The following is an 18,478-nucleotide window of genomic DNA, read 5'->3' as shown; positions in this document are numbered from 1 at the left end:
GATTTAATTATCAATGTGATGGTTTTTACTTGCACCTTATTTACATTACAATAAAGGCGTATTGTAGTGTTAAAATTCGTTGTAATTGCATTAAGACCCGAGAGGGCTGTGTAATTCTCAACAAAGTAGGACCACATTCAGATTCTATGGATGGTCAAGTTCATGGGAGTTGAATGCAAATAAATAGGGAAATATACTTTGATTGGTGTAGAATTGGAGATTTTAGGGTGACTGACTAAAATCTCCAATTTGGTCCTATTGTTTGAGTATTAAAGCGAAGATGTTAGCCCTCAGGCGAGGGGAACGTGGGAGCTCCGAAGTGAGAGCCGGTATCCTCCCAGCCTAGCCACAGATTCAATACACAAGCATAGGATTAGTCAATGTTCTTTATGCCTGGACCAAAGGGTAAAGAATATGATTGCTCCTATTTGGCACATACAATATTTAATACATCTCATTTCTTTATATTATCCAATTCATTACATAAGAATAGTAGTTTTTAATATCTCAAAATTCTCCAAACCAATTCATCCAAAAAGAGTTACCTTTAGAATTAATATTTGCATTTAGTTATAGTTACTATCTTTACATTTAACACTTGCATTTAGGAGTAGTTACTAGACATAACATCATTTTAATCGACATTCCAAACTAAGGACTAACTTTAGTAGACTAGAATTTGACTAAGGACCTCTTACCTCGCTTCCCTGTGGGATCGATAAACGGGACTCCACAAAAGCCCTGTATTACTTGAACGATACGTATACTTGAGTTTAAAATTGTGACTTTACAAAATCATTATAAATATATAAATTTGGGTTCATAAATTCTTGCATATTAAAAATTGCATAAAGTTTTTGGCGCCGTTGCCGGAGAATTAAATCTTCTAGCAGTGGTGTCAAATTCTTGTATTTTTAAGCATATATAAAGTCGCTGTCATAAAGCATTTGAGTTTTTTTTTATTTGATGACTCTTCATTTTTTTTCCTTTTGGAATCAAACATCAATAATTTAGTTGAAATCCATTATAATATAAATCATGCTTGACATCTTCTAGCGTTAAGTATGCTTGACTGTCATCGAAACTTACCCTCGGAAAGGTAAGTCATAAGTGTTAAGTAAATAGGTAACAAAAATGATGGTTACTTAGCAGGAGCATCCCGATGCTTTCAAAGCTCTCACTAATCCACAAGTCAAAGATTGAATCTCTCACACCCCAAATGAGTAGCGGCTCATTGACATACAAAGCCTATAAAATAGCCATGTTGACTCATGGAGTCCACAATGTGCTTCCAGGGCCTAACCAAGCTATAAGGGCAGAGGGTGAATCACTGTATCTTAAATGTGTGGCGGCACATCTGCAATTGGGGCCTACAAGACGACATCAACAAAGTCACAAAGGATGAAAGAGCTTAAAAGGGGTCAACAAAGAAGAGATATAGTAATCCTAATCAGGTAGAGATAGTTGAATCAGGATACCATGGATCCGTCATCCAAACCTATTAGGACTGTAAGTCTATTTGGTCGTGAATGTAGTCGACCCAACACAACCAGAGACTCCTTGACAACAATCTGCGAATTGCATCATCCAAAGAAGTTTTGGTAGCTCTAAAGTCAAAAAAAGGAAACTCTATGTCTTATGAACCTATAGAGATAGAGTTCACCGAGGTGGGACTTATACTTTTCTTGATGATGAGGAAGCCACTAGAAATGAGAGAAAAGAGAGGTTCAACTACAAAGCTGGAAATACTCACCACAAAGGACTTATTCACCATATGGGACAAGGAAGCCTCTAGCACCCTAATCACACTAAAAAACCACTAGAGTTGAAATCTATGTTGGGTCAGTCAGGTTGAAGAAACACAGGGACTTCTCCTTGGGACACGCAATATTACGTAGTTATCTACCATAATCCTAAGTTTGGAGGTTCAATTAATAGGATTGAGGTTTTTTTTATTTTTTCTGTCTTTATTTTTTAAGGAGTCTCGAGTTTGTCTGTCGTTGTATGATTTCCTTTTTCGAGTAAATCTCTCTTTTGAATTATATATGATTTCCTTTTTCGAGTAAATCTCTCTTTTGAATCATATGGAGGATCCGGAGAAGAAAGGAATAAGAAGGTAAGGACATACGACAATGAGGACAAACAAGAGAAAGAACGTGGAGAATTTTTGTGCAGGAAACCTCACGAGGATATGTTAAGCATGTACATCTGAACATGATTGGATTGAAACAACTTGTGTCAACTATCTACCAAATAATGCCTACAAAAGCTATCCACAACCAGAGTTTCAGGTGTGTTTGTTTGTTTTGGGTCAATACAAACTTTAAAGGGAACATATCTTCTTGGTTAATTACATCTCGGAGAGTATCCAAGAATACTCTCAATTAGAGTAGTCCTACTTACATTTTGGTGACGACTAGTAGAGAGTGTCACAAAAAATGGTTATTCTATAGAAACATCCCATTGCCATCAAAGTTCGTGTGTTCCATACAAGCATAGAGCAAGTCTCTCATGATCTCATATGAACGGAGGCTTATCGGTCAATCGAAGCATTTGAAATACTTAAGTCATCACATAGGGTTCACACTATGCTTTCAAGGCCAAACTGGGTCACAAGGGAAGAGGGTGAATCATTGTTACCCAAATGAGTGGTATCATATCTGTAATAGTGGCCTACACAATGCATCACAGAACCATCAAAAGAAGTGACAACACTCATAGGGGGATAATCAAAGGAAGGGATGAGTAATTCCTAACAAGTAGAGGTAGTCAGGTTGAGGAACCATAAACCGATCATCCAAAGTCATAAGGATCTAAGTCTACCTGGTAGTGAAGCTAGTCAAACCAGCACGTCCAGAGATCCCTAGTCAGTAATTTGTGAATTGTGTCATCCACGAGAACCTTAGTAGCCCAAAGGTCAAAGGAAAAAAACTCTATCTTATGACTATTAGGCGAAACTCTGAGAGATGGGACATATACCTGCCGAAATGGCAAGGATGTTGTCTGGGTCGGGAAAGCCACTAACACCTTAAGCACACTAGACTATCACATAAGTAGAAATCTATGTTGGGTCTGGTTGGAGAAGCACGTGTACTTCTCTTTGGAATATTCATATGATGCAGTTAGCTACTCAAGTCCTAATGTGGAGGCCTTAATAGTTTGACTTAGATGAAGGTCATGTTATGCAACCTGTTTTAAAATCAGCACAAAGGTCTTTCAGGAGAGTAAAAGTATATTTTTTATAAAAAAAAATTAAATCTTTTAATCCTAAATTTTAATTTATCTTGAAATCTTATTAGGATTCTGCAGAAAAAATTTATAAATTTAGGTCTCAAAGCATACAAGCCAAATATAAAATATAAAATAATGCATGTAAGAAAGCATGAAAAACAAGGCAAGTATAAAATAATAAGAAGTCGGTACCGCTGTGTCGGCGACATATCCAATAAAAGAAGAAGACAACCACGCACCGCGCAAGTACATATATGGTCCTAATTCTATAAATCAATATGATTTAGAATTAAGGTACTAGACACAAGCAAGCAACTCTTAGTCATCATCATGTGGTTCGCCTGCCTGACATCTCGAAACCTGTGCCTGCGCCTTATTTCTAATCCAAGACTCTTATAAGGACTCTAAAAATTATATTGAAAAAACAAAAAATGACTTGACCTACATGAAAACAAAGTTAACGGAAAAGCCGATAGCTTTTGTTCATTTCTCTTTTTATTTTTAAAGGAGTCGCCGACTTGTTCATTGTCGTATACTTTTCTTTTCTGAAAAAGTCTCTCTTTTGGATCATAAGAATGATCAGGAGAAGAGAGTAACTAGAAAAGCTGGACATATGATAAAGGATCACAAACAAAAGAAAGAACATGTTGAACCTCTGTGCGGCGAACCTCACTGGGATAGGTCAAGCACATAAGTTCAAAGAAGATATGATTGAAATTGCTTGTGCCAAATATCCGTGAAAGAGAGCCAATGAAAACCACCCACAACTAGAGATTCATGTGTGTTTGTCTATTCTAGAGTCCAAAGTGCTCCAAGGAAATCTATCTCACTTGATTAATTACATTTTAAGAGTTTCCTAATAATACCCTTGATATAAAGGAGTTTTGCTTGCATTAGTAGTGACGACTAGTATAGTGCTGTCAAAGAATGGTTATTTCGCATGAGAATGCTCCGATGCTTTCAAAGCTCCCGCTAAACCATGCAGCAAAGAGTGAGTCTCTCGCAGTCACTAGATTGGTAATGGGTACATCAACATATGGAGCCTACAAAATAACTAAATCATCCCGACGAGTAAACCCGATACATCAAAGCACTTCTAAGTCATAAAGACAGAAGAAAAATCATTGTGTCCCAAATAGGTGGCAGCTTATCGACAATCATGAGATTTCTCAGTTTCGAGCTGACTAGACTGCGCTAAGGCTTAAGAAAAGGAAAACATTCAGATTTGTAAAATGAGAGTTCACGAACAACTTCTTAACTTATCGACTACCTCTAAGCACAAAAAACCCTAGTTTGTAAGCCTTTATCAACTAGAGGAAGTGGCTCTAAGAATGGAATTGCAAGAGTTTGAGGTCGTTATTCTTTCACGATGGTTGTCGACACGTTCTCTTTTCGCGCTCCTCGCTCCGGCTTTGCTCCAAAGACATTTGCTCTATTCAATCCCCAAAGAATGAAGACATGCTTCTATACAAGGAGATTTCGGTGAAGTTACAAGAAAAACCTCCTCTTTGTCCTCAGTTATCTCCAAGGTGATGATGATTGGAAAGAAGAAAGCAAAGATGAGGAAGAAGAAAATGGAGAAGAACAAGAAGAGTGAAGAAGAAGAAGAAGAAGGGAAGATGATCTGCCAAACCCCTCCAGCAGCTCTAAAAACTCTCTTTCATTCCCTGTGATCACACACATTGTCAAATGATCGCAATGGCCTGGGAAAAATCCCTCCACATGCTTAATATTCTCTAGTTGAAGGGCAAAAAATGATCCCTTACCTCATTTGGTCAGATTCCAGGTGAATACATACACTATTTTGGGCTTAAAACTAGTTAATGACGAATTATCAGTGGTCAGACGACATCCCAGTGGAAATCCAAGGACCACATCGCAAAACAGGAGCTCCCAACATGGTCACACCAGCGTCTCGATGTTTCTATGCTAAGACTCAAGGGAGCCACGAGCTTCCTTTCAGCGTGACCATGCCTAGAGGGCGACGTAATTATGTTGCCCTCTCTTTCTGTTATGCATGACTACACCGACCTCGAGTGTTACACCAAGAGGTGCAGTCGCTTGATTATGAGAAAAGGTTGAGTCTTGTGAAGCATCTTGAGGTAGGGCGTTGGTTGGCTCAGAGAAAAACCTATGTAAATTGCTCAATTCCAATATGATATAAGCAATTAAAAAAATTATGAAGAAAGATGTGGATAAATGATAACTTTTATAAATTTTAGAAGCAAGAAATTATCCTCTAAACCACCCCTCCCATTTAATAAGCATAGATAAAAAGTATATACGAAGATAATAAACCATTTGATGAAACTTCGAGTAAATCCCAAAGCATTTATTCTATGAAATCAAAACTTTCAGGTAACATACAAAGAAATTTTAAATTAATTTTAGAATATAAATATTTAGGTGTACCTGAAGAGTTAAAACCATTTTAATATCCTTGTTAACAATAAAAGCAGTCAGAGCTGAGTGAATGAGTTTTGGAAGAAGCTGTAGTCTTCGTACAAGATGCTTGGCATCAACTTTTTAATTAATGATGTTACAAAGATAGTATAATCTTAATAATTAAGAGATTCAACGTGAAAATTTTAAAAAGTTGAAGTGATATTAAAATGCTTAATAAGAATAGAGAGCTTAGGGATGAGAAAAAATCAATGAACAACCTTAGTAGAAAAAGAACATCTGATCTCCCAAGCATCCTTAAAATTTTAAAATTACAATCATTGAGATGAAGAGCTTTTTGGTTCTTAATATCTAAATGAAAATGCTTGATATCCTCATTAGTAACAACAGTAGAATGATAATTCCACTCATAGAAGAAAAAGATATAGGCAATTGGTATGTCACAATTAGAAATGGTCAAATTATTCATACAAGATAGAAGAGCACAAAAGTATGATATGGCATTAATTGTTTTAACATCGTGAGAGATGAATATATTATATTTGCAAGAAAACTCTTTGATATAATCATGACTCATCATGTTCTTCATTTTATAATATTGGAATTTAAAATCATCCTCATCTTTTGAAAATTAAGAGCATTCACCTAAGCCATTTGTTCTCATAAATGGCCACATCAATTAAAGATTTTTCAGTTCCAGTTGTCTTATGAGGTCAATTTTGAGAAGTTAACTTGCAAAATTTAAAAAATCTTTTTTTTTTACTCTTGAGAGAAGATATAATCTTGATTATGATGTAAGAGAACAAACTTCAATTGGTTGCCTTAAGGGATAACTTGATAATATTATGATAAAAATAAGAATAAAAACTCTTCTAACATGTATGCACTATATTTTGGTGATGATCTCATGAATAGTTTGGAAGTGATAACAATAATTCAAGTACATAAACTAGCATTGAAAGAAGAAGAGACCCTTGATTTAAATAATTTTTGGAGAATGATCAAATTTAAGATATTGGAAGACATTAAGAAGTGAGAGTAGAAAATATTTTAACTAAAATTTTTTACAAATAAAGCTCTATCTAGTAAGAAATTGATGATATTATTCAATTAGTGGTTAAATAAGCAAAAAAGATAAATTGTGTTAGGAAAATCAATGATAACATATTAGAAAATATAGTTTTTGAAATTCACAAATTTACAAGAAGAGAAATGACACCTAATTTCTAATCAAGGGATCTAATATAATTAAAATCTCTCTTATCATGGTATGAAATGAAACATGTTATTATTTCCTTGCTAAGCACAATTTTTAGCTTAAACAACGAGATCAAGAACTAAATAGAATAAGATATGTTTAACCAATATTTGATGAATTAGGAATGTGTAATAAGAGACAAGCAGTAAAAGCATCTAATTTAATCCAAATGTGTTTATCAAATAATAGGTCAAATTTATTACAACTATTACACATAGAAAATATTGTACATTATTTAGTAAAAATATCATTCATAATAGAAGAAAAGGAGAATTTAGTTTTAATGAGGTATGACAGATTAGCCTTGTATTAAGGCTTGTGAACTAGTTCCAAAGCCAGCTCAAATCCGGCTAAAACCATATAAACCATTCAGAAAATTGTTGAACCACCAGTTTAGGTTTACTAGTGAATCAAAAAACCAAAAAAGATTTCAAGGAACCACCTTATCCAATTTTCTCCCACTCACACCATTTGACTTCCTAGATCATTGATAGGTGAAGCTATAATATATTACTATAAGCCCATAAGTTTGGGACTTCTATAACTTACAAGCCTATAAGTATAAAACATGCACAAGTTGTATTATGTTTTGGGCCAACCTATCCAAAGAGCAAGTTATTTTATTATTTATTCCTATACTGTTTATTTTAATATCAATACCTTTTCTTTTATCATCAACTTGTGTATACCTCTTTGAGATGTGGGACTAAAAGCAATGCAAGCATGGGAAAGAGGCATTTTTATTTATAGCCACAAATGTTAGATGTGAAACTTATAAATTTGATATAATGATTTGTATAATCGATTAACCAAATTAATAAATGATTGCCATATAATTAATATGTTTAATATATAAAACAAAAAATATATATGTTTTGTGATTGTAAAAATGCATTTTTTTGGGAAACTTCTTAATAATATATCATTTTTAGTGAAAATACATTTTTATCTAAAAACTAAAATGTAGAATTTTGCTAAAAAATAATAATATTTTCCTAAATAAATTATTATTATTATTATTATTATATGTTTTATATAAAGTATTAAAAAATATAAAAACTTTACTCTTGTTAAAAGAATTTGAGAATATACTTTAAAAAAAAATTATCATTTTTTTACACGAATAATTCGCTCTAAATCATTCGAGAAAAATTAATTTTAATCTGAACACTTAAGCTTTCATATTTCTAAACAGAACATTCAAATCTTTAATATCACCTTCAAAATAAACCATTGCTGAAAGAAATTTGATCGAACTTAACAAAATTGATTAGAGATATGATTAACTATGTTATATTATTGTTTATAACAAACTTTTAAAAACATCAATTATATCTTTTATTTTAATATTTTTAAAGCTAGACTCATCTAAAGCATCAATCATGCTAAATATTATTTCATCATTTCTACCATTATAAATAAATTCATAATTTATTATATCATGCGGTTGAACCCCCACTTTAACCACAATTCAACCTTTCAACCTCTTATCATTTAATATTTATTAAAATAAATATAATATAAATATTCATAAATTTCTCAATATTATAAATAGTCACAAACTCCCATGGAGATGATAATAATTAATCCAAAAAAAAAAAAATGGACGGTCCTGATTCAATCTCAATTTCTAGAACAGACTTTCCCCCCCTCCCCCCACCTGATCATCATTCCCCGCTAACAACCATACAATAATTACTAAGCATATATGTACACCAACCCTACGATCTTTAAGCCTTTGATTCTTCTTGTCCTCTCTCCCCCTTCCCATGTTTTAAAAAACTCCATTAATCCCACCTCATATCTTCAGATCAATGAATCTCACCTACTAATCTCTCTCCCTCTCATTTACATCAAAAAAAAATTATTTCTTTTACCCAAGTAATGTTATAAATGCAGGCCAGCAATATCAACAACTCTCTCATCAACAAAGCTCTCATCTTCTGAAACTCTGCAAAAAGCCTCCTTTCTTTCTTCTTCATCCTCTTCCACCATGCCTGCAAATCACTTCGTCTACCAAACACAGCAAGCTTGGATTTGGGATACAACTATGGAGTCCTACCATCGCCATCAAAACCTGCACCTTGGCGAAGAAATCATGAACTGTGAGAAAGAGCCTATGTTTGAGAAGCCATTAACGCCGAGCGACGTTGGGAAGCTGAACAGGCTGGTGATTCCTAAACAGTATGCAGAGAAGTATTTCCCACTGGATGCAGAAGCAGGGGAGAAGGGTCTTTTACTGAGTTTTGAGGACGAGAATGGGAAACTCTGGAGGTTTCGTTACTCTTACTGGACGAGCAGTCAGAGCTATGTGCTGACTAAAGGCTGGAGTAGATTTGTGAAAGAGAAGCAACTTGATGCAGGTGATATCGTTATCTTCCTCCGCCGCCGTGGAAATGGTGACCGGCTCTTCGTCGGATGTCGCCGGAGAGGAAGCGGACAGGATTCCATTACGGCGGCCTCGGCGGCGCAGTCGCCGGCGATGCAGTGGAACCACCAAAGTCCAAGCATGCCTTCTTCTTCTTACTTGTATCTCAACTCGATTCCAGAAGGTAGGATTCAGTCATTATTAACCATAAAAAAACAATTTTTGTGTATGTTCAGTTACAGAGTGATAAAAATTGGATTTGTAATCTTTGTTTTGTGAGCAGAGGAGCAGAGTTCAGAGGCGACCGTAGCGAGCACGGGGAATTCGAAGAAACTGAGACTTTTTGGAGTGAATTTGGAATGCGGGCATTTGATTTCTGGTTCTCAGGTGATGAACAGAAATGCATCCGGCCATCATCTATAGTAAAAGGTGAGATTTTTAATTCAAATTTTGATTTTTAATAAACGGTATAAACTTACAGGAGATATCAAATATGAATTGTTACAGGAATTCCAAAATGGGTGGAAGAAAATCAGAAGCCATGTTCCGATAATCCCACCAACCAATCCCCACCTCTTACAAGTGACGCTTTGATTGACTTGTGAGGGAACTAGTGAGGGAGATTGAGAAGAATTTGATATGACAGAGAGAAAGAGTATGGGAAAGGAAGAGAGAGAGAGAGAGAGAGAGAGATCCCTGGTTTTCAGGGTAATCTGCAGTGGACTTTTTTTTTTTTTTGGGTGGAGGAAATCAAGTGTACGGTCATGTCTGGTGGGATTGGGTGGGTATGGGATGTCACAGAGTGAAATCTCAGGAAACATCAGGTTGAAAAGGGTAATGCGGAGTGGGAGAGATATGGGCGTGGCCCGCGCACAGTTCAGGCTTCGGACCTTCCCTCTCCATGCCTCCCCTGTAGCTACTGTAATTTCTTTTCTCCTTTAATGGAACAAAGATGGAATCTACTGTTTATTTATTCTACTCCTTCAAACTTACTGCAGATGAGCTGGGCAAGTGTTGATTTCAAGTATTCTGGAATCAAACTTTCACATAATTATGAAACGTGATTGAATTAGCTGAACTGATGAAGAGGAAGCCAAACCGTGGTTGAAATTTTTGACTCTTCATCATAAAAATCAGATTTTTGAGGCTCCAATAATTAGAAACTCATAATAATAATTGCACAAAAGTCTCCATAAAAATTATAAAAAATGAAAAGCCAAAAGTTGGGATGAATCACGTTACTCTAGAAACATCATGTTGAAAATGAGATGAGAGATGTGTGCCTCTCAAACCTCAGGCTTCGGGCCCCATGTTCTCCCCAGCCACACTGCTGTTTTCTATTACTTTCACTCCACAAAAACAAATAAGGAATCTACTCCCACTCACTTTTCTCCCTCACATTTCTCTTTCATTCCAGCTCTTCTCTCAATTCCCCTCCTCTCCTCTCTCTCAGCACTACCTGTTTGCTTTTAATGAGGTGGGCTCAGGTGCATGGTCGCTACTCGTAGCGAATATTAGGTGTGATATTTGCATTTGAGTGTTAGGGATGGCTCACATATCATATAAGATACCTACTGGAACAGAACGAAGCTCGTGAGTGGAGTGGAACTGAAGCATCTGTCCAATAGTTGAAGCTTTTGCTATGTGGGTTGGGGGTGCGCCCCCGCAGTACGTGGCAGAGAAAATTTTGTAATTACATAATATACACCAAGATATATATATATATATAAAATTAGACATCTTGTACTTTTTTTTTTTAATTTTAAAGGAAAAGCTGACATTCTGTTCCTGATGATGTAGACATCTTTGTCGAATCTCATTAAATCTATATGTTTCTTTCTGGATTTATGTCAATTCTTGAATTTTTTTGCCCTAAAATTCTCAACAGTGAGAATTTGTGATATTGAGATAGTATTCATCCTATCTCAATATTATAAATTCTCATCTAATTCATATCTATCTGATCTGCACGTAATAATTTTTCTACTATCAATCATTAGAATTACAATAAAAATAAGAAAATATATACACCAACGCAAGTAAATTTATATTGTTAGTGACCTTTTATGGCAAAGAAGCATGCAAAGGGAAAGATATAGGCATGGGAGAAACTGAACCTTACGTCCCATCAGCTTTTAAGTCTTCAGGCTTCTATATTTATGGTCCAGCTCTCTTCAAGTTGGGTTCTGCCAGCACTAATCTGGTGAATTCAGCTCCTTAAATATGTACTGTTAAGACATATGCACTGCATATATTATCCCTGATTTGCTTTTTGGAGCCATGAGTGGCTGAAATTAGAAGAATAAAAAGCTCAGGGTTAGTGTTGCTTTATTTAGGGTTTTTTAGGGTGTGAGGTTTGAGGCTAAGTAGAATAAGGGGATTTGTGGGCAGATGGATGGAGTGCAGCAAAAGCAAGCACATGGAGAGATGAAGAGGACAGTGGCAAATAATAATAATAATAATGTAATTTAGGTTTCGACCGACAGATTTTTTGAAGGAGAATGGAATGGAAGTTTGTTAATGTAGTGAAGAGTTATGAAAGATATTGTTAATTATGGAGCTTTATTACTGGGTGCAATTATAGACTTAGGCATGCATAGGAGAAATATATACATACATATATATATATACATACATATATATATATATATTTGTGTGTGTGTGTGGAAGAGCCTGGGCCACAGGATTCGAACATAAATATTCTCAATTATATCAGGAACTTTGTGTGTGTGTGTGTGGAAGAGCCCGGGCCACAGGATTCAAACCTAAATATTCTCAATTATATCAGGAGCAAGCACACCAGAGTTTTAAACCCTTTGGGAGAATCGATATTTGGTGTCCACTGGACCAAGATATCATAATTAATATGATGTTTTCAAATGTATATATTTACAAGAGTGAGAAATGATATGTTTTGTTAGCCATAATTAAAAAAGAATAAGATTCTTATGTGTTAATTAAAACATTTCTAAATTCTTTGTTAGTGTATTAACAACTTTTTAAATTTTAAAATGTTGTATTAACGCATAACATTCTTTGTTGTGTGATTAACAGAAGAAAATCAAACATAAATTTTTAAGTAATCATATTGATTGTGTACTTAAAAATGGTTATTTTATGTGTGTGTTATGACAAATAATGTGCTAATTCATTGAACCTAATCCTTGCTTTTGTTGCTTCACCTATCAAAACATAAACTTTTTTTTGCCACTATTAGTGATGCATTGTGATTTGTAAATGTGTCAATTATTTTTACCCAAAATGCTTTCATATAAGTCAAAGTCTTAGCTTCAAAAAATAAAAATATTACCTAATAATAGCAAGTGATTTGCCACCACTTACAAATACAAAGAGCCCAAGCACTAATAAAATAAGCTTGAAATTAAGGAAGCAGTCTCATCATGGAACTCCAAAAAGATTATTATGACCCCACTATAGAAGATGGTGGTAAATGCAACTTCAGATACTATTATACGAGGCTTGTTATAGGATATTATCTTAATAAATATAATTTAAAAATTGAATAATTTATTAATAAATTAAATTTTTTGTTGCCTATTTGCTAGCCATGGATTAATTTTAAATAAAAATTTGAACCAATTTTGATCTAAAGAATATATTCTTAAAGGAGATAAGGGGGGGGGAACATGTGCAATTAATTGCTATACTTAGAATAAGAGGAGATTTCTCTAAGGACTATATGAGAAGAAGTCTCTCCTTCTCATCAATCATATTATTTTTATATTATATTATTATTTATTTAACCTTGAAAGATAAGATAATTTATTTATTTTAAGATTAGTTTTATTGGAGTTTGGAAAGAGTATTTATTTATTTATTTGAATATTTTTTTTTATTGTGAATTGATTCCTCAAAGCTCCTCTGACCAAATACAATTATGATGGCAGAGCAACACATATCCAATGTGTAAAATTTAATATTTATATTTATCATACTCATGAAACAATTTCACTTCTATTTGTAATATTAAATATTTAAACTTTTTATTAATATATTTATAAAAACTAATTGAATTCAAGCTAATTAATCATAAAATCAAACAAAAAAAAAGTTTGGGGATGTTGTAGCTTATTGAATAACCTGCTGATAAGCTAGGTGCGGTGTCTATTACAATTTTTTTATTTTTTTTTTGAAAATTCACACCGCAGCCAGAAAGCTGTCACCGCACCTAGAAAGGAGCAGTATTGTTTTCAGCATTTTGAAAACGCATGAGCTGCCAAAACGCTCAAAACGTCACCGCATCAAATAAGCTGCCCCTAACGGGGCCTTAATTATGACATTTAAGCCCTACAATTAATTATTTATATGCAAAAATTATTGAAGAAATTACTTCTGAGTCTAGTTCAGGAGTTAAAAATCATGGCTGAAGCTTTGATTAATTGAACCAAATAAGCGACAGATTTCTTGTCTGCTCGTCATAGTTCTCACACAATAGAAGCATGTGATGAGAAAGCAATCAGAATCTATCAATTCTTTAATTATTCGACTTTATGCTAATTTGGCTGATTAGGAATAACAGCAGTTCGTAATGCAGGGGATTATGTTAATTAAACGTTAATTATATTGTTATTTAAGAGGAGCGGCGACGTACGAGAAGTGAGGCCGGCGAGGCCGGCGACGTGGTGGTATTTGATTGGCGAAATGTTTTAGTTATTTATAATATGTTTGTGTGTTACATATCGCCACGACATTTTTTTAATTAATATATTCAACCAATTGATTTTGACATTTATAAATGCTTTTGATGGGTGAAAATGTGGGCCTTATAATGATATAATAGTGTCTAATTTACACATGAGGGGAGGGAAATTTTCAATACAGTCCACCTGAAACATGTTATTTACAAATCAAGCATCCATTTTTTCAATATTAAAATTCATGATAAAATTTCGGCCATCTTTTTTTTTTTTAATTGAATTCTAGTTCAAATAAATGATGTTTATGTTTATTTTGTAAATATCAATGTTTTGGATGGTTTGTTTATATAATTGTTAAATTAATGACTTATGATTTCAATTAATTGATTTCTCGATTAGTTTTTTTATTTTATTTTAGATTTCTAATTAGTATTTAGTAAGTGATTATTGAGCTAAACTAAATGAGTTAATGAATCCAATTTTAGGGCATGTTTGGGTCAGTTTATAAGTGCAGACAGCGTTTTGAAAACGTAGTCATCCTGTTTGGTTCACACTTATTCATAGATTATGAAAAACAACGTTTAGAATATTCTAAAAGATGCGGACCGCCTCATCTCATCTTCCTTCTTCGTCCTTTGCATTCGTTCGGGGAATGCGGTTTTCCAAATCATTTATCCATAATCATTTGTTTTGCAAACGCACGAACTAAACAGCCAGCAGCTTATCCGGATCAGCTGCTCATCAGTAGATTATCAGGATAAGCTGCTTATCAGCATAAACTGAATAAGCTGCAACTGCCTCCAAACATACTCTTAGTTTAGTTAATTTTGATTTTGCTCATTAATTCTAAAGCTAGCTAGCAAAAATTAAGATAATTTTTTATTGTATAATTCTGATGTATTTATACATCTAGCATTTAAATTATTAAATCACATAAAAATATCACTGACATAATTTTTTACAAAATAAATTAATTTTATTATTATATAAATAAAAAATATTAAAATAAATGTATATATATTATTTAATTAATATTAAGATCAAATCGGAGATGGATTGAAGTGATTGCAACCTTTACAACACTAAGGTGGAATGCAAATAATAAGGGCCATTTAATGCATACCACTCTATTAATTTTTATTTATTTGTTAATTTAAAACATAAAATTTATTTCTTACATTTATACCACCCAAATCATTTTTGGCTTTAGAAACATAAATACATATGATATGACTGCTCCTCTAAATATCAAGATCTAAAAGATAAAGATGATAATAAATTCAGAGAAAGTAAGTACAGTTAAATCATTTATTGGTGCCATATAAATTCATTAATTGCAACTTCAAACATTACCTTATTTACCAATATATCTAACCTCTAAACTTTAATTTTTTACATTTATACCACGAAAATCTTTAACCATGTAATTGAAGTTTGGATGTTGGATATGTAAATAGATAGGAATAACGTGGCATGTATGCAAATAACCCAAACAGAGAAATAATAATTTGGCGGAAGAGTATGACGAAGACATGACGATAAAGTAAACCATGCGCGTGAGCAAAGGAAGATAGGGTTGTCCTCGTAGTTTATCATGCCTTGGAAAATAGACCCACCAACCTATCTATGTAAGAACTCAATCAATATGGGACCTACCAAAATATTTTATATATATATATATATATATATAATATTTTTTTTCTCTTAACAATATATTTTTTTACCACTGTTTTATGTGTGACATAATTATATTTTTACTATTTCAAAATGTTGCAATGAAAAACTAAGTTTTGGAATCTGACCAGGTTAGGTACGGTTTGCAACTTGGATCGATCAAGTAGGGTGGCTGCTAGAGAGAGCTACGGTCTAACTTTTGATGAATAAATTTTAAGAGCGACTAAAGCTTTTTGAAAAGTTGTTTCACACTTGATTCTTAAGAAAACTAAAGCAACCTCAAACAAACCCCTAATCAAAACTTTTTGTCTATGGGAATAGTTGTTCGCTCTTTAGAAATGGGTGCCCTCCCATTGGGGCATTTAGATACATGCCACACAATTGTTATGCAGTTATATTGTTATATATTTAAGACCTACATTTTAATATTTATATATAGCACTCAAATCTTTAATATCACTATTAACTATTTTTAAAAATGAAATATAGTTTTTCATCCATGGGTTTATCACAACAAAAGTATTAAAAATATAAATATAAGTATGTGTGCGATTAATAGGTAAATACGTAAGAATTATGAGCTATGTATGTGAATTTACCTTTCATATGTCCATTGATTCTTCATTAAATCTTCTAAAAGCTAAATTACTTTGAATGATAGGAATAAAATCAGTGAGGGATTACGTAATCTTCGTGGGAGATGATGGTTGTATATCATGAATGTGTCAGTACCAATCTTGAGGAGATCCATTTATCCAGTAGATAGAAAAGTATAGTTAGTGAGGGCACACGAGCATAAGAGACACAGAGGCTCATTTATATAATCGAACATAACGGCCTGAAACACAGTCAAAATTAATACGGACTAGGTGCAACCATCCGAGCTAGAGTCCATGAGGCGAAATATATCCAGATGGTCAGAATCCGAACCCGATTAAACTGGGCTCTTCAATATTAGCAGTCATCCCACAGACGCCTATGTGGTTTCTTATCAGGGATCAAGATGTAACAATGTCATGAAATATCTAAATCATCCATTCAACTCTCCTTTTTGGGAAGTGAACTATCATCGGGTTATGGTGATTCATCATCTGTTGAATAGCATAACATCAATCAACCAATAGAAGCTCCTCACTAAAAATTTAGGATCGACAAATCCAAATTAATCGAGCTAATCGTGCCAACCAAAATTCAATCAAATAGGTACATATATGAAACTTCACATATTATAATCCCTCTCTCTATAATTTATATCAAAAGAGTGTAATAAGGTCTTAGTTAGTTGGGCTCAACCATCTGATTGTTTGTTGTGTGAGAGGCCCAATGTCAGCATGCACGTGGAGAACATGGTCCATTTATCAAAACCCAATTTCGTTTTCTATTATTTTATTTTATTTTATTTTATTTACTTTTATGTTTAGATTTAGGGTCTGTTTGGGGCAGCTTATTTAGTACGGTGACGTTTTGAAAATGCACATAGTCTGTTTGGGTAAACTGCATTTTGGTAGCTTATAAGTTTTCAAAAAGCTAAAAACAGTGTTTTCTCGCTGCATCTATCTAGGTGCGGTGGGAACTTACTGGCTGCGGTCTGGCTTTTCCAAAAAAAAAAAAAATTTGTAATAGACACCGCACATAGCTTATCAACAAGTTATTTTTAATCAGCTTATCAAGAGATTATTCAATAAGCTACAACTGCCCTAAACAGACCCTTAAATTAAAAGGAAGCGTTTGGTTGAAATATATCGCTAATTTAAGAACTGCTTTCGTTATTTTAAAAAATAATTTGATTTATATTTTAAAAATAAAAAACAAAAAATATATAAAAAGTATACCAATCAATTATATTTTTAAAAATTTAAAAATACAAAAAACTAATATATCTGCTCTCCTGACTCGATCATCAGATGCTTGACTTCAAGAAAGGCGGATGCAGACCTAAAAATATTTAGGCATATTGTATAATAAATAATATTAATTTATTTGAATTAAATGAAAGTATGACACTCGATAAGACACAATGGAGAAATTTGATTCATATAGCCGATCCCATTTTATGTTGAATCAGCATTCGTCATTGAATCACTCCAAATGAATCATGTGTAAATAAGAAGAGATAGAGAGAGAATAAAATTTAATGAATAGTGATACGTCATGCCTTATTAATAAAATGATTTACTATTCGTAGTAAAAGATGTTATAATTATGATATTTATTTTTTTTAAATATAACTAGAAATTATTTATATTTATTATATTACTTGTATTTAAGTCATCACTCATTGCACAAAACGAGTGATTTCTTTTTTGAGGGTCGCTAACTTATAGAGTAGTTGTATCTGTGCATGTCGATTAACACATTACCCAAAATGATGGTGGGCAATATTGCAATTTCTTAAGACACATTGCATTAAAGTTTATCAAAATATATCAACCTTTGATTTAAGAGAGAATTTATCTATAATTAACTAAATCAAAGCGGTATATATGTAAAAATTAAAGTTTAGGAGTTAGATATGTAAATAAAAAGAAAAAATTAGTGGCATGGATTTAAATCTTCATTATTCTTAATATATTATCTCACTCTTTTGTTATTTTACTTCCTGAATTATATATATATATATATATATATATATATATGTATATGGGGGAACCAGCATTTTAATGATATAAAATATTTTGATTAAAGATATTTTAATTTAAGTTTAGTCAAAATAAATCTTATAATTATGAGATAAGTATTATAAATATTTAGTTAATTATTATCAGTGTATTATACTCATTTCCAAATAAATTCAATTCAATTATATAACAAAATTTTTCTTGGTTGAATTTGATGAAGATATTCTGATAGTTTTTCACTAAATATAATGAAGATAGCATAAATAAT

The 18,478-nt window shown here is 33.1% G+C and overlaps 2 protein-coding genes across 2 annotated transcripts in view; one reads left to right on the top strand and one right to left on the bottom strand.

The window, feature by feature from the left end:
* LOC110024646 (probable arabinosyltransferase ARAD1) overlaps nt 1-18,478 on the bottom strand; it is a gene marked incomplete at its 5' end in the record, with an annotated part of 76,810 nt that overhangs the window by 53,834 nt on the left and 4,498 nt on the right.
* On the top strand, nt 8,568-10,229 carry LOC110024647 (B3 domain-containing protein Os11g0156000-like). The gene is made up of 3 exons (XM_020724734.1): nt 8,568-9,444; nt 9,544-9,689; nt 9,768-10,229. The coding sequence occupies exons 1-2, from the start codon at nt 8,886-8,888 to the stop codon at nt 9,681-9,683; spliced, it is 699 nt and encodes a 232-aa protein (XP_020580393.1). The 5' UTR covers nt 8,568-8,885; the 3' UTR covers nt 9,684-9,689; nt 9,768-10,229.

This window comes from Phalaenopsis equestris, unplaced genomic scaffold, assembly GCF_001263595.1.
Source record: "Phalaenopsis equestris unplaced genomic scaffold, ASM126359v1 Scaffold000264, whole genome shotgun sequence".
In the NCBI taxonomy this organism is placed as follows: domain Eukaryota; kingdom Viridiplantae; phylum Streptophyta; class Magnoliopsida; order Asparagales; family Orchidaceae; genus Phalaenopsis; species Phalaenopsis equestris.
The sequence above is the reverse complement of the archived record's forward strand: the minus strand, read 5'-3'. Positions and strand labels throughout refer to the sequence as shown.

Excerpts from the sequence above, each read along its gene's own strand:
- LOC110024647 (XM_020724734.1), top strand. The coding sequence starts at position 8,886 with ATGCCTGCAAATCACTTCGTCTACCAAACACAGCAAGCTTGGATTTGG. Across the intron at positions 9,445-9,543 it reads TCTCAACTCGATTCCAGAAG|AGGAGCAGAGTTCAGAGGCG; the intron begins GTAGGATTCAGT and ends TTTTGTGAGCAG.